Genomic DNA, 14,677 nt, shown 5'->3' with positions numbered 1-14,677 from the left:
CCTATCAATTCCTGGCAAATAGATGGGGAAGAAATGGAGGTAGTGACAGATTTCATTTTCCTGGGCTCCAAGGTCACCGCAAATGGGGACTGCAACCAAGAAATTAAAGGATGCTTGCTCCTGGGGAGGAAAGATATGGCAAATCTAGACAGCATATTAAAAAGCAGAGACATCACCCTGTCAACAAAAGTGTGTATAGTTATGACTATGGTTTTCCCAGTTGCAATGTATGGCTGTGAAAGTTGGACCATAAGGAAGGTTGGGTGCCGAAGAATAGAGGCCTTTGAACTATGATGCTGGAGAAGACTCCTGCAAGTCCCTTGGACTGCAAAACGATCAAACCAGTGAACCCTGACTGCTCTTTAGAAGGCCAGATCTTGAAGATGAAACTCAAATATTTGGCCACCTAATGAGAAGAAAGGACTCACTGGAGAAGAGCCTAATGCTGGGAAAGATTGAGGGCAAAAGAAGAAGGGGACGACAGAGAATGAGGTGGCTGGATGGAGTCACTGAGGCAGTAGGCGTCCAGAGGATGGTAGAGGACAGGAAGGCCTAGAGGAACATTGTCCATGGAGTCATGATGGGTCAGACATGACTTCGCAACTAACAACAACAAAATATATATATATAAACTGGCCATATTTCCCAATTTTACCAGGAGAGTCCTAGATTTTGGAAGATGTTCTGGAGACTTGATGTACACTCCAAACTGGAAAAAAATTTAGGACAATAAAGACAGCAGAGGAAAGGACATATATCAGAATCAACATCAGCACTTGCTGCTTACTCAGCCTAGTATTGCAAAAACCCAAGATCACTACACCACAGCAGAGAATTAGTTTCCTGTATCTTTGCTGCCATTTTATGGCCAACCAGGATTTTTGTAATTCAGATATAGTAGTAACTGAGCCTGCAAGCATTCTTGAAGTTATGGAGTAACAATAACCTGTAAATGCATACAAATTAATGGTTGTTGTAAATTTGGCCATCCTATCAAAAATCATCTTCAGAGCTGGGATATGTGTTCAAAGCAGAGGAGGGAACTGCTAAAATATAATTCTGTATTTCTATAATTTTTTTTCTACTAGCAGGAGAAAGAAAAAAAGACAATACTAGTCAAACTATGCATTACACACTATATTAAGCTACAATGACATCAGATTCACAGTATTTGTCATTAGGGTAATTTAAAACAGTTCTCCAAAAAGACTAGAAACCTTTAACAGAATATGTCCCAGAGACCTTTAATCTGCTTCCAGGTCTAATGTTAGGGTCTAACATTAGACCCTAACAAAGGTCTAATAAACAAGCATACCTTTTATCAACCTATTCTTGACTGTGTTGCTGGAAGGTAAGCTTGAAGTAGAAAGCAAGCAGCATAAGCATATCCTAAGATTAGCACATCCTAAAAATTACTTACCTAATCAAGAACTCAAAACAGATCTTTGCTCAGTTCATAAGTATATTATGAACTGAGCAATTATTATTTCTCAATTCCAGTTTGCAAACACAGCAAAATCACTACTCCCAAGTCCACCCTCCTATGATGACAGCAAAAAAATTGTCTGGCCCAAAATCAACTTTCAATTTGGAGTGATAAGAGGAAATAGAAACCTTGGGCTTCATTTCATGAAGATTTTTTTAAATTTTTCAACATGGTCCTTTTCCTTGTATAGGTTTCTTCAAAACTGTTTTTTCATGGCTACAGACCACTTCTTTAGATATTGTTTTCATATGATGACGAAGACTGTTTGTAAAAGTTGATGGCATAAAAACTTGATATTTAATCTACCACAGAACTTTGATGTGTTCTGTTTTTCCAGAATTTTGTAATGTGTCATTTTATCTTGATCCTGTGTGTGAAAAGTCCCTGAAGTTATCAAAGCTCGTATCAGAAAGCAATAGTAAACATTTAGTCTTTTCTATTCAAAGAAAACACACAGATTATGAATATAGGTGGAACTCATCCTTATATTAGAGAGAGGAAGCTACTGTAAGGCACAGAATATATTTTTAAATTAGTTTCTGATTGGCTTTCCTTAATTTAGAATTCTTTTCAGCACTTTATGTACACAAATGCATAATACAAAACTAAGGTCAAATCTGGATCTCCTGACAATGTAATCTTGTCCCTTCAGTTATCAACTCAGAGGCACATGAAGAAAGCTACAGCTCAACAATGGATTTGCCCTGGGTCCACTTTGGAGTACTCCCATATTGCAACAGTTCCTAATAACAGTCATCAGAATTAATTGCTAATTTAGATTCTAAGGATTAATGTTAAATAAAAACTTATCATTCATCAACTTTGCCTTATATCTGAGAACAATTAGATTGGCTAAGCAGACAAGATACAAGAGTCATCAAGCCTACACATTACAAGAAGAACTAATACCTGTTTAAATTAGAATTATATTCTACAGAAACAAGTTCTATTATATAATTACACTGAGAAATATTGGGTATGTTGGTCTATCATTGAAATAAAAAGATAAATCAAGCTTTCAGAATTCTTTAACTTTTAAAGGCTATCTATCTGCTATTAAACCCACGCAAGTTTTTAAGCATTGCAATTATTCCTACTTTTCCATGTTCACTCATTTTAAATGCTGACATAAAGCTGCTTACCATATATCTAGAAGAAAGACTTCAGATTGTTATTAGAAGCTTTAGTTCTATATTGCTGTAGTCCTCATTTACTGACCACAATTGGACCCAGCAACTCCATCACTAAATGATGCAGTCATTAAGTGAAACATCACATGATCATGCCAAACCTGCATCAGTTCTGCTGGAAGTTATTAAGTGAATCACCCACAGTTGTTAAGAGTGACACGTGACCGTGATTTGCAACTTACTGCCAGCTTCTCCATTGACTTTACTTGTCAAATTTGGGTGCAAAGGTCACAAGTTGTGATCATGTGACCACTTGGACAGTGTGTAAATTTGAGTACCAGTTGTAAAATTACTTTTTCACTGTCTCTGTAGGTTTGAATGGTTGATAAATAGGATGGACATTAACTGTGGACTATCTATATTGATATCACCCACTGGGGTCTTGATATTCTGTTACTCTTTATTGGCTGACGTAAACTATAGTAACTCTAATCTGAAATCAAAATATGTACTATACATTTCACTGTTTTCAGTTCAGATCTAATATATGGTACAAGAAGCAAAAGTAGAACATATCTAGTGGTTGTCATGGTATCTGCAGTTCAGAGACGACAACAACAGCCTTAATAGAACTTCCTAACTGCAACACACATCGAAACTTGCTCAGCACGATATGCAAATACAGACACTAATTTCAATGAGCCCAATTTTAATCGAATGGGTTGCATAGGAATTTTGTGCTGACTTCAATTTGTACCTAGGACTGCTAGGGAAAGAGACTTGCTGCTTTATGCATCCTGAAAATTTCAAAACAGCATTTATTCACATCTGTCTCCAGACCTAGTTAAAAAAAAAAAGCCTCTTCACTAAATAGAATGCATAAGTAAACAAAAGTTTAGTAAGTGTGAAATGGAATACCAAGTAAAAAGAATTTTAAAAGTCAAATTGTGTAGATTACCTTGCTGAAGAATACTCAAAAAAATATATTATCTTTTGAATAAAAAATCATTCATCAATTTCAATCTCCATGTAACTAAATCTAACAAGACAAATGTAGTCTCAAGAAAAATTCCAGTGATGACTTGACCAAAAGGTAAAAAAACAATGAGCAATGTTCAAGTTTTTCATCAAACCAATGAAATAAAAATATAAGAGTTTGATCCCCATCTGAAACATCTAGTTGGTTTCAAGCAGGGGCAATTTGCATACAGTTCCCCAGCCCCCCCCCTCCCCATTCTTTTTCTTTTTTACAACCACAGAACAGTAAAAATTTATCACTGAAATTCTACAACTACACATAAAAATTCAGTAACATGCTTTTTTAAAGGTGTTTTTTTTTTTACAATAATATAATTCAAGATGTATTATGCTGCCCATGGGCTTACTGTATTTATTTTGCTTTTTTAAAAAAAAGTAAGTATGAAAAAATTGAAATTTCAATCCTGGGTCACTGTCATACCTTTACACATTTTGGCCATTTTTTTCAAGTTTTGTCTGTAAAAAGGTTACCTGACTTTGGTCCTTCTAAAGATTGCATCAATATGGCCACCCTGAGCTCCACAGAGAAAAGCCTGGATATAAATGTAATAAATAAATAAATATGGTTTATTTGCTTGATATAAGTTTATAGTTAACTATGACACCCAAGTATTTTCTCTCCACAAAATCAGGCCATCCTGATGAACTTTATATCAAGCAAATATATTAATCATATATAAAAAGGATGAAGATTAGTATCAAATCTAGCTGCCAAAATTACTGCAATCACTATTTATATGTAGCTAAAAGCTAGCTCAAGAAAACATAATAATGTTATAGATACACCTAAAATGTACATAGCTAGCAAATATGATTTGTTTTTAAAGAGACATTCATTTAACTACATAGTCTCGTGTTAAAACCATTACAATTATACAAAAATTAACTTACTCATTGTGAAAAATCATAACCATTTTACTTATAATCTCCTCAATTCCTCTACACAGGAAGGGTGTGTACATTCTACAAGTATAAATTCAATCATGTGGCATGGGATATAATTCATGTTATACTTTTAGATTCAAAACTTCATGCATGCAACCAATTATAAACAGTCAAGTGTACTGAAATGCCCGTTTAAAATGCAGTCTAAGAAAAGATGACACTTCAGCAGTAACTAAGTATGATGACGTAAGCTCTTATGAAAGTTCATAAAATAGATCAGTCACCCAAGTGGTTTTTTAACTCTCATTATTTGATTTCAAATCTCAGGGGGTGGCAACACTTTACCCAACATTGTCTGAGCTTAGAGGCAAATAGAATCAGGCCTGAATCATTCAGAGATAAGAAACTACCAGAAGATATCAAGGCTGTAGAATAGACCAGAATTCCAGAAGAAGTCAATAGCAAACTATTTCCATACTATTACTAAGAAAACTAGATGGGCATAGCCCTCAATGTATGACAATTGCTATAGTATGGTCATTAAGTGAGTCACCCCATGATCTGATCTGATTTTACAATCATGAGTCACCATGGTCATTAAGTGAACTACATGATTGTCAAGGGAGTCCAGCATATCCAATAGGTGTTTTTTGTCATTTTCTACTGGAAAACAAAAAAAAAGTTGCAAATCATGGTCATGTGACCACAGGATGTTGCATGCAGTTGTAAATGTGAGCCGGTTGCCAAGTGCCCAAAATGTGATCATATGACCGGGGCATGCATTTCTGATGATCACACGTGCTTTACAGGCTGTTAAGCATCATTTCTAAGGCTGTCATAACCTTGACCAGTTATTAAGCACCTGGTTGTTAAGCGAGGACTACCTGTATATCTATAAAGTTGAACTGAATTCAACTGGAAGGAGACTTGACTTCTCATTTGACTTCATCTTTCAAAGAATTTTAAAAATGCAGTAAAAGTATAAAGTGCATGTCAGAATAATTATATTAAGTGGAATTGTTACTTAATTCCCTGTGAACTAAATACGGGGTTAAGCACAACAAGTCTAACAATCCTATAACCTTCTTTCACTTATTAACTCCATTTCAATTAACAGAGGTAGTTAATTAGATTGCCTCAAGCCCAAGTAGTACAGAAAAGCAAAACTTCAGTTTAGAAAATATAAATTAGAGTCGCATATGAAAAATACGGTAATTGTATTGATATTGTTCGAATGAGAGAATGTAGATTTAAGGACACAGCTGTTTGATCTCTGTTGAGCTATTTGGATAAGTCTTTGGATAAGTGAGTTTGCACCTGAGGTTAACACTTATTATAACATGTACATGCAATATAAGAAAATAAACACAGTAAAACCTCATTTTGAGTAAACACTTGTGGAGATACCAGTTATTCTCTAACCTCCAATAAATACGAAAGTATGCCACTGCATGGCATTAATGACATAACTGAGGCAATGATATGACTATAGTCATTATAAAATTAAGGTATAATACTGATGTGAAATAAAAACAATGAAAGTAAAATCAATGTAAAATTAACTGCATCATGTAGACAACTTCAGATACAATTGATCTGTCCTTTATTTGGTGGGGTGGGGGGAGCCTAAGGGGAAATTTAGTCATGGCATCCAAATATATTACAAACATTCATTGTACTAGAAATTTGAATTGAAGATTCTCCTAATTTATATTTGTTACCATTAAACAATCCGCTCCATTTCTTATTCAATTTGACTTACTTTCAAAAAAGATCAAGTAACTATGGCTTAGTGAATAAAGCTCAATCTACTGGAATTACAGACCACAACAGCTAAATTCGTATCACAAACTAAACTAAAAAGTGATTTGTTGGATTTTGACTTAGTGTGACAGTCCAGCCTGGATGTTTGTAACCTGATTGCATCAGCACATATTTCCCAAACAATTAGGAGGAAGATAATAAATAACAGGAAAGTGAGGTATAAATCCAGTAGGAAATTATTTGAGCTTATCTTGTTATATGACTGCCTATAACATTAAAAAGTAAATCCTTCATTTTTAATATCTGCAATATAGGATTCTTCTTTGCATGAGAGAGTCATTTGTGATTCCATCTATATTTAACCAAATATTAGCCACATTCTGCTCTTGAAACTGTTCCCAATCCTTGCCTTGTCAAACAAGAACTGTTTTCTCCGCCTTGCGTTACTGTCACCCTTGGAAAGGTGTATCTTTTTCCAAACCACTTCCTGCTCAGTCTGAAGGACTCTGAACTTCTGCTACAGAATCACGTGGTTGCCCTTTGTGTAGGCAATGATTGTCAGAAGAAAAACAGCACATTCTTCAGCTGGAATTTTTAGACCTTTTGGGGACATGAGAGCAGTGAGACAAGGTGGAATACTGCAGGAGGAAAAGGGCCACCAAACCAATGTATCATTTTTTTTTAGTTACCCAAACAAAACTCAACCAGTTTACAACAAGGAGCAAGTTCACCAACAACACTTGACCAGTTTATAACAAGGAGCAAGTTCACAGATGTCATTCAAAGCACCAGAGCAAAGTTCACAAGGTAGAGCTTATCACTTCAAAGAGGCAAAAGAAAGGTTTCTTTCCCACTCAGGAACCCCACCTTCATCACAGTCTGCTCATTCAGAATTTGTGTACAGGGCAAGCCAGCCTCTTGTAGGCTGTATCACCCAATTTCTATTTCATGTGGATACTCAGGATTTACATAGGCCTAGCAATTATTTATTTTATTTATTTATTTGTTTATTTTTTAAATTTTTATACCGCTCTCTCTCCCGAAGGACTCGGGGCAGTGAACAGCCAAAATTAAAAAACACACAATACAAACATTAAAATACTATAAAAACGAAATTAAATTTATCTTTAGCTTCCCCAATTTAAAACCCCTTACCCATAAAATTCCCCAATTAAAAGATTTTTAACCCAGCCCAGCTTGCTGAAATAAAAAAGTCTTCAGGGTTCGGCGGAAGGTACAGAGGTCCGGGATCAGTCATATCCCTGGGGGTAGCTCATTCCAGAGGGCGGGTGCCCCCACAGAGAAGGCTCTTCCCCGGGGGGTCGCCAGCCAATATTGCCTGACCGACGGCACCCTGAGGAGGCCCTCTCTGTGGGAGCATATTGGCAGGTGGGAGGTTATCGGTGGCAGAAGGTGGTCTTGTAAATAACCGGGCCCTAAGCCATGGATAATGTTGGCGTCTTGGAATTTTAACTGCCCTTTCAAACCTTGCCAGGAGAGGTATATGGAACAGTACAGTACAAGTAATGGGAGTGGTCAAAGTACACAGTACTTGCTTATCTGTATCACAAACTTAATAGCACATACAAGTGTAGTTGGGTAAATATCTACAACAATAGGCATGCCTTTAAAGCCTCAAAGTAATCAGGTTATGACTCAGTTCTGTTAGGTTACTCTGAAAACCAGCTAAAACACAACCTCAAAGTCTTCAAAAAACTAATTTTCATGTGTCCCATGTCAAAAAAAAAGTATTCAGGCAGAGAAAATGTCAGAAGGGACAATAAAAAGCTTTTGAGGAAAAGCTGTAAGTTTCCACCTTAAAAACAGTGAAACCAATGCAAGTTCCTTCATATAAGGCATGCAATTCTGAGAGGAAGAACAAGGATTTCTGAGCCCAGCCTGTCATTTTGAAAAATTGTTTCAAATACTGTACTTTTAAATTTGTTTTTAAAAATGTATGCTTACTGCAAATCAGGATGTTGTACAGGATCGGTGACACTTTTTATTTAACACTGTTAAAGGGTGCTAACTTGAGTATCTTGGATCTAAAACCCTACACTTGGGTACAAGTGTCCTTGAACTTCAATTCAATGGGCTTTAGCTCATATCAATCTTCTCTTAAGGGCCACAAAAGCTACCTCATAGATGCTGATTGTAGATGGCATTTACCTGTATGAATACTTTAGGAAACCCTACCTAAAAACTCCAAATCTTACAGAAGGACTATTACTCTCTCTCCCACTAACACCGTCTCAAAACTACTAGAGACATCTGGTTGAGAGGACTTTTCACATCCCCTTTCCAAGTCTAAACTTCCTTCCAAAATAAACAGGCAGAACCTTTCCGGGTCTCTCTTAAGGGATCCCAGTAACATGGGACACCCTTGTTAAGTTATTTGCCGGCGCTGCTTGCAGCTTCCAGCTGGAAGGGCGAGAGAAAGCCCATCCTCCAAACCACTCAGGTAACTCAAGCAGAAGCAGCGACAGGTGTTTCCGCCGTGGCTTCTACCGTGAACAGCGCCCCGCCGGGACGCCACCCGTCCCCCGCGCACACATGCCCTCCTCCCTTTCGTGGGGGGGGGGGGGAGAGGGGAGGTTTAGGGGGCCGCGCGCACCCTCACCTGAGCGCTCGGGAAGCCTGCATCCCGAGCCCCCCCCCCGACGGAGGAGGGGAGGGGGAAAAAGAGGAAAGGGAAACAAGGTGAGGTTGGGCGCTCCATTTTGGCGGCAACGAAGCCCGAGTGTTACTCACAGCCATAGCGGGGTCTCTGCAAGGCCGGCGAAGAGGGCTCCTCATAATGCATTCTCTTCGGCGCAGCTGGGAGTTCTGTCCAAGCTGGAACAAACTTCGCGGAATCGCCGCCCCCGTAATCCTCGTTTCCCGGAGGACCACCGCTGCAATCTTTAGCCGTCCTGTAGCCACCGCCGCCGTTTGCTGCTCTCCCAAATGCGGGACACACAAACACACACTCACACGCACAGCAGGGGGAGTTGCCTGTTCCTGGCGTCTTCCGCAACAGCCCCGAGGCGGTCTCGCTCGTCGTAGCCGCTCTCGCAATCCCTGCCGACCGGAGGCGCGCGCGTCTCGCCGCGGCGCGCGAAAGAAGTTTCGGGGCAGCCTTCTCGAGCCTCCCCGCGGCCTCCCCCGCTCTTTTTACCTGCCCTCCTTCCAAGCTGCGCCTTCCCGGGCCGGGCAACGCCGGTGTGTGTGTGTTTCTGTGTGTGTTTGTGTAGCCGCCTCCCGCGTGCGCTCAGCTCTTTTGCGGAGTGGGGCCCCCCAAAGTGAACTCTTCCTCCACCCCCAGCTCGGCGCCTTCACTCTTTCTTTCTCTCTCTCTCTCTCTCTCTCTCCCCAGCCCCGTTATTTCATCGCCGGGGAGGGGGGGACGGTGGCTGAGGCTGCTCCACAACGACCTCTGCTGCCCGCAAGAGGCGAGGCGAACGGGTGGGTCGAGCCCCCTTCCTCTCCTCCGCTTGTAATCTGCATAGGCGATTTTGCAGGAGGTCACGGGGAGCTCTCGGCTTTCTGACTTCTTCCCTTCCCCTCGCCTCAGCTCGGCGGCGCGGCTTCGAAAGGTTTGCATGCTGAGCAACACGGGGACACAAGGAAAGAAAATCATTAGGGTGTTTCGTCCTATTTCTGTCCCAGGCAGTTGCTCGGTTACAGAGAAGAACTCCTTTCGTGGCAACTACACTGCTCAAAAAAATAAAGGGAACAAAGCAGAAGACGTCCGAGATCTAAATGAATGAAATAGCCTTATTAAATACTTTGTTCGTTACATACAGTAGTTTTGTGTTCCCTTTAGTTGTTTGAGCAGTGTATAAACTACTGTATGTAAAGAACAAAATATTTAATAAGGCTATTTCATTCATTCACATCTCGGATGTCTTCTGCTTGGGTTCCCTTTATTTTTTTGAGCAGTATATTTCACCAGTGGACACCTTTCCCTTATCTGAAATTATTCGCTGCCAGCCTTCAGTCAATTTGTCCACATAATTTGCATTGTGGCAGACATAAATTCACTACAGTTCAGTTCCGGGACGCCTTAAGTGTTTCTAAACATGCATAGATAAACCTTTATTTATGAGCTTATCCCGCAACTGAAAAAGTGAGGCTCTAACCTGGCGCTCTCTAAATGTGTTGGGTGCCATTGTCCCAAAGGTGTTTTTTTTTTTTTAAGGCAACTGGACTGGGTTTTTTTCCTTGGGGAAAGATGTTTTGCTATTGATTTGGGGTAAAACAAATGCTCACCAATCTTGACATGCCTCTGATCACAATCACAGCTTGGTAAGAATGTTCCAGTGATGTATTTGATAACAACCATCCACCTAATCTCTGGTCTTCCCTTTCTTCTGCTTTCCTCAGCTAAATCGAGCATAATTACCTATTCTAGTGCATCATTGATTCATCCACCCACACAGACCATATGTGATACCAATTTCCATAGCTACTGGCTAATTTGACCATTAGCCAAGTATTTAGAGATGATGGAAAATTAAACCCAATACATCTGGAGGATATGAAATCAGAACTTGAGAGCAAGGACTACTAAAGTCAACAATACTGATTTTTTTTGTTAGACATATTTGATGTAAACTGCAGAGTACAAAAATACAATTATTTAGAAATCAGAAGGCATGTTTTTCAAAACCTGTCTGTCATGTAATATTAAATATTAATTGCTTTTAGAAATTAAGCCTGGATTTAGTTTTGAGAAAACAAGAATGTATGGTCCTGCTTGTAGAACAGTTCATCCTTAATTAGAATGATGTATCAGATTAATAAACTGTTCTTTTTGTTTATTTTGCTTTTGTTTGGCATTATAATCCATCTTGGACATCATTCTAGTCATCTTTGGTTTCTTAAGCATAAATTAAAAAATAAATCATAATTGGCTGATTCAATTTTTAAAAAATATTAGGAAAAATAAAGATATTATTGATTGGCATGGTTTGGCCCTCATAGAACCTTAAAATACTTCATTCTGTTAGTGTTAAAGAAACAGATACTAGTTTGCAGATTAACTAGCTAGTGAATTATAATGAATAATCAAAATAAAATGAGATTATGCTGTATCCATAGGGGAGCAGCTGAAGTTCATACAATAGTGCTTCCTCGTTACCCTGAACACAATCATGCTGCTGCCGAAACAGTAATGATGGTTGTTGTAGGATTGCAGCTTTAGACTAAGGTACACCTTGTTAGAAATAATCATCTAGACCAGGAAGATAAGATCAAGGAACACACATTCTTGTTAACCAGACAAATGAGCTTTGCCTCTCATCTGAATAGAATATTTTATCACTCTGTCAATAGTTGACAGTAGAAGGCAGTTGACTGCCTTCTCCAAGTAAACCTTTCAATAAGTTTTGAAAATGATTACTCAAGACGTATTTGGGTGGGAGGAGCTGAATCATCAATCCAAGAATAGAATTATAAGAAATACGTATTTGGAAACAAGAAAAAACAAAACAAGACAAGAAAAAATGGACATGACATTCACATGATTTCTACATTCAAAGGTTGTTTTTTTTAGTGTGACTACACCCACTGACTCCAGAACTTAGTTAAAATCTGAACACATAACACAAGTTGAAAGTATTTGTAACAAGCCTTGACTATTTTCTGTTGTCTAGACTGGAACCATAATCTCAATTTTAAACAAACCACAGTTTAGGTGTTTGCTGCTTGGACAGAGGATCTTCAGTATAGCTTTTCCACATATTTTAACATACCCCCAATTTTTTTTTAATGCAATACACATCTGAAGACAATGTACCGTTATATACTTTTGCAGGTCAACAACAGACAGATTTCAGCAAAAGATCTAATATTTCTTGCAAAAGAGCATAGAACATAAAATGATCTTTAATCATGCCCATTCATGTAGGATTTTGGTACAGAATGTCCGTCTGTACTGCTGTGGATTGAACTAATTGTACCCATGCATATATGAATGGTTGTACCTAAACCATATAATATTAGTATCTATGATAAACTCGACAAATTTATGGTATAATTCACTGTTAAATGGAAGCTGTTCCACACAGAAGAGATGAAGATTATTCAATATTGCTTTGGGGTTGCCAATCTTGCTCCTTCCATTTGTGTTAATGCTGTAATTCCTAGAATTCTCTGCCATTATGCTGCTCTGGTTATTCTAGAAGTTGCAGTCCTTAACATTCTTTGAGTGGAAATATAAATTTTCTAAACAGTTCAATATGCAGTTAATTCTTCGTTCTGATCCTCTTGAGTCAAATAAACAAATCTGTAAAATCACATTTGGTAGAAGGTCTCAATAAACTCCAAATATAAGCATACGATGGCAGAGTGTAATTTTTAATCCAACAGACTTTCTACTGCCAGTCTGCTGGATGATAGACTGATTTCCATAAGAATTTTTCTGTATGCACATGTTTTATTAAAATAATGCACATATGTAATCTCTGCCCCTCTCCCATCTGTATTTTTTAAAATCTTTACACATAGTTTTTGTATGTCACTACTGAAGAAATTTTTCAAAGTAAAATGGTCATGCTTCCTCTCATGTTTTTTTCAGAAACATTATGAAACACCAAAAGAGGAACTGAAATATATTTGAAAAAAAAATATAACCCAAAACACATATTATTTAAACAGAATTTAAAAATCTAAGAGCCCAGAGATTTTGCATTTAAAAGCTACTCCTGGTTGAAATCCTTAAATATTTTAAATAAGAATGAAACAAATGATGAAAGTTAATAGCATAGTTTCTGGCTGCCATATCTGGGCTACTGTTGCTATTACAATACACTTATTGTGCTAAAATTAGGTGCATTTGCATTTTACCTTTTTAAAATAAATGCCTTCAAATTATATCAAATGAAAATGTTTTGCTTTGTTTTTTTCATAGGAGTAAACCAGTGGCTTGTTACTGAAAAATCATTTGTTTGCAAAGGCGTCTGACAGTTATTTTTTGGAAACAGCTCTTTTATCCCATGATACAGTGTGAAAATTCACTTAACGATAACCTTCAGATATCAAAAATAATGTTCTGATGCTTTTTGTCAAGCAGTTGATTAAATCTAAATTTCAAAACAGGAGACTGGGATTGTTTTGCTATACAAATATTTATACAAATTACTATGTGTTTTCAAATTTATTTATTGCTAAAGGGCACAGTTATAGGATAGATAGTGGTTTGGTCAAAGAACTATAGTTAAATAAGCCATAGTTCAGCATAATCTGTAACTAAAAGTCAATATCTATAATGCTGATTTTTTTTCTTACTCATGAAATAAAATGAAAAGCAAATTAAAACCCTCATATAAAATCATAACTAGCCTAATTGCAATTGTTGTATTGCAGCATTTACTTGCTATTTGTTTGTTTGCTTCTGGTTGTCTTCTCTGAGATGATCAAATTTAGGAATTTGATAATTTCATCTCCAAAGCTGGTCTCTGCATGATACATATTCAGTAAAAAGGCTTTTAAGTGTATAAGAAATGGACATGAGCATTGAAAGATGGCATTATTTCATCTGACTCATTTCACATTTTCTCACATTAAAATTGCTATGTTAAATTGCTCTAATTGAAGTGTATACAACTGTCTGTGTAAGGAAGGAGAGCGCTCTGCTTCTGTTCCTGATCTCCTTGGGAAGCAGGTTAGTGAGTAAAGGTTTTAAGCTATCTGTCTGTCTTCTTATTCTAAAGAATCTTTAGAATAATTAATTAACCAATTTGATTTATACCCAACATTCAGGAGCTAAAGACAGCTACATGACATTTGCTTTTCTTATTTTTTTTCTTGACAGCAACAGCCCAGGTTGAGCTAAGAGAGTTGATAGCCCAAAGTCACCCAGTGGACTGCCATGGCTGATGGAAGACTCCACTAAACTGGCTCTTAAATTTTAGAAAATTAATAATGCCTGAAAGTTTAGGAATGAAGTTTTCTCTTTATTTCCTCTTATATGAAACAACAATCTCAGGCAAAAAAAAAATTAGCATATATTCCAACAGTCTGAAGTACAATTCAAATAACATTTTACTCCCAAAAATTTTTTATTCTAAATTATTGCATCCTTATCGGGTGTCTTCAAGCATGACATATAACAAGAGAAAATAGTTTCCATGCATTATAGAGAAGGAAATTAATTTGCTTCTGCAACTCACTAGGCAGAAAGAATCAATAAGCCATGGATTATAGTTAGTGTTATGTATATTCAGTAACAGTCATGATTTGTAGGTATGTATATCACACTAAGCCAAAAATAAACAAAATGTGTCCTGTTTTATATTTTGGAAGCTACCTTATGAATATTTGGCTTTAAAATATAGTATGAAAACTTTCTGAATAAAAATAATCTGACTCAATTTTATAAACACCCAAAGGA

The 14,677-nt window shown here is 37.4% G+C and overlaps 1 protein-coding gene across 1 annotated transcript in view; it reads right to left on the bottom strand.

Annotated features, from left to right (window-relative positions):
- IQGAP2 (IQ motif containing GTPase activating protein 2) overlaps positions 1-9,649 on the bottom strand; it is a 140,759-nt gene extending 131,110 nt beyond the window's left edge. The window contains exon 1 of the mRNA XM_070938821.1: positions 9,055-9,649. Coding sequence (XP_070794922.1) covers positions 9,055-9,106 — 52 coding nt within the window. The 5' untranslated portion in view covers positions 9,107-9,649. The remainder of the gene's footprint in view (positions 1-9,054) is intronic.
- Between the last annotated feature and the right edge of the window lie 5,028 nt (positions 9,650-14,677).

This window comes from Pituophis catenifer, unplaced genomic scaffold (genome assembly GCF_029215685.1).
Source record: "Pituophis catenifer annectens isolate HBS135680 unplaced genomic scaffold, rPitCat1.0.hap2 SCAF_2, whole genome shotgun sequence".
Classification (NCBI taxonomy): Eukaryota; Metazoa; Chordata; class Lepidosauria; order Squamata; family Colubridae; genus Pituophis; species Pituophis catenifer.
Note: the sequence above shows the minus strand (reverse complement) of the source record. Positions and strands in the feature narration are given on the sequence as shown.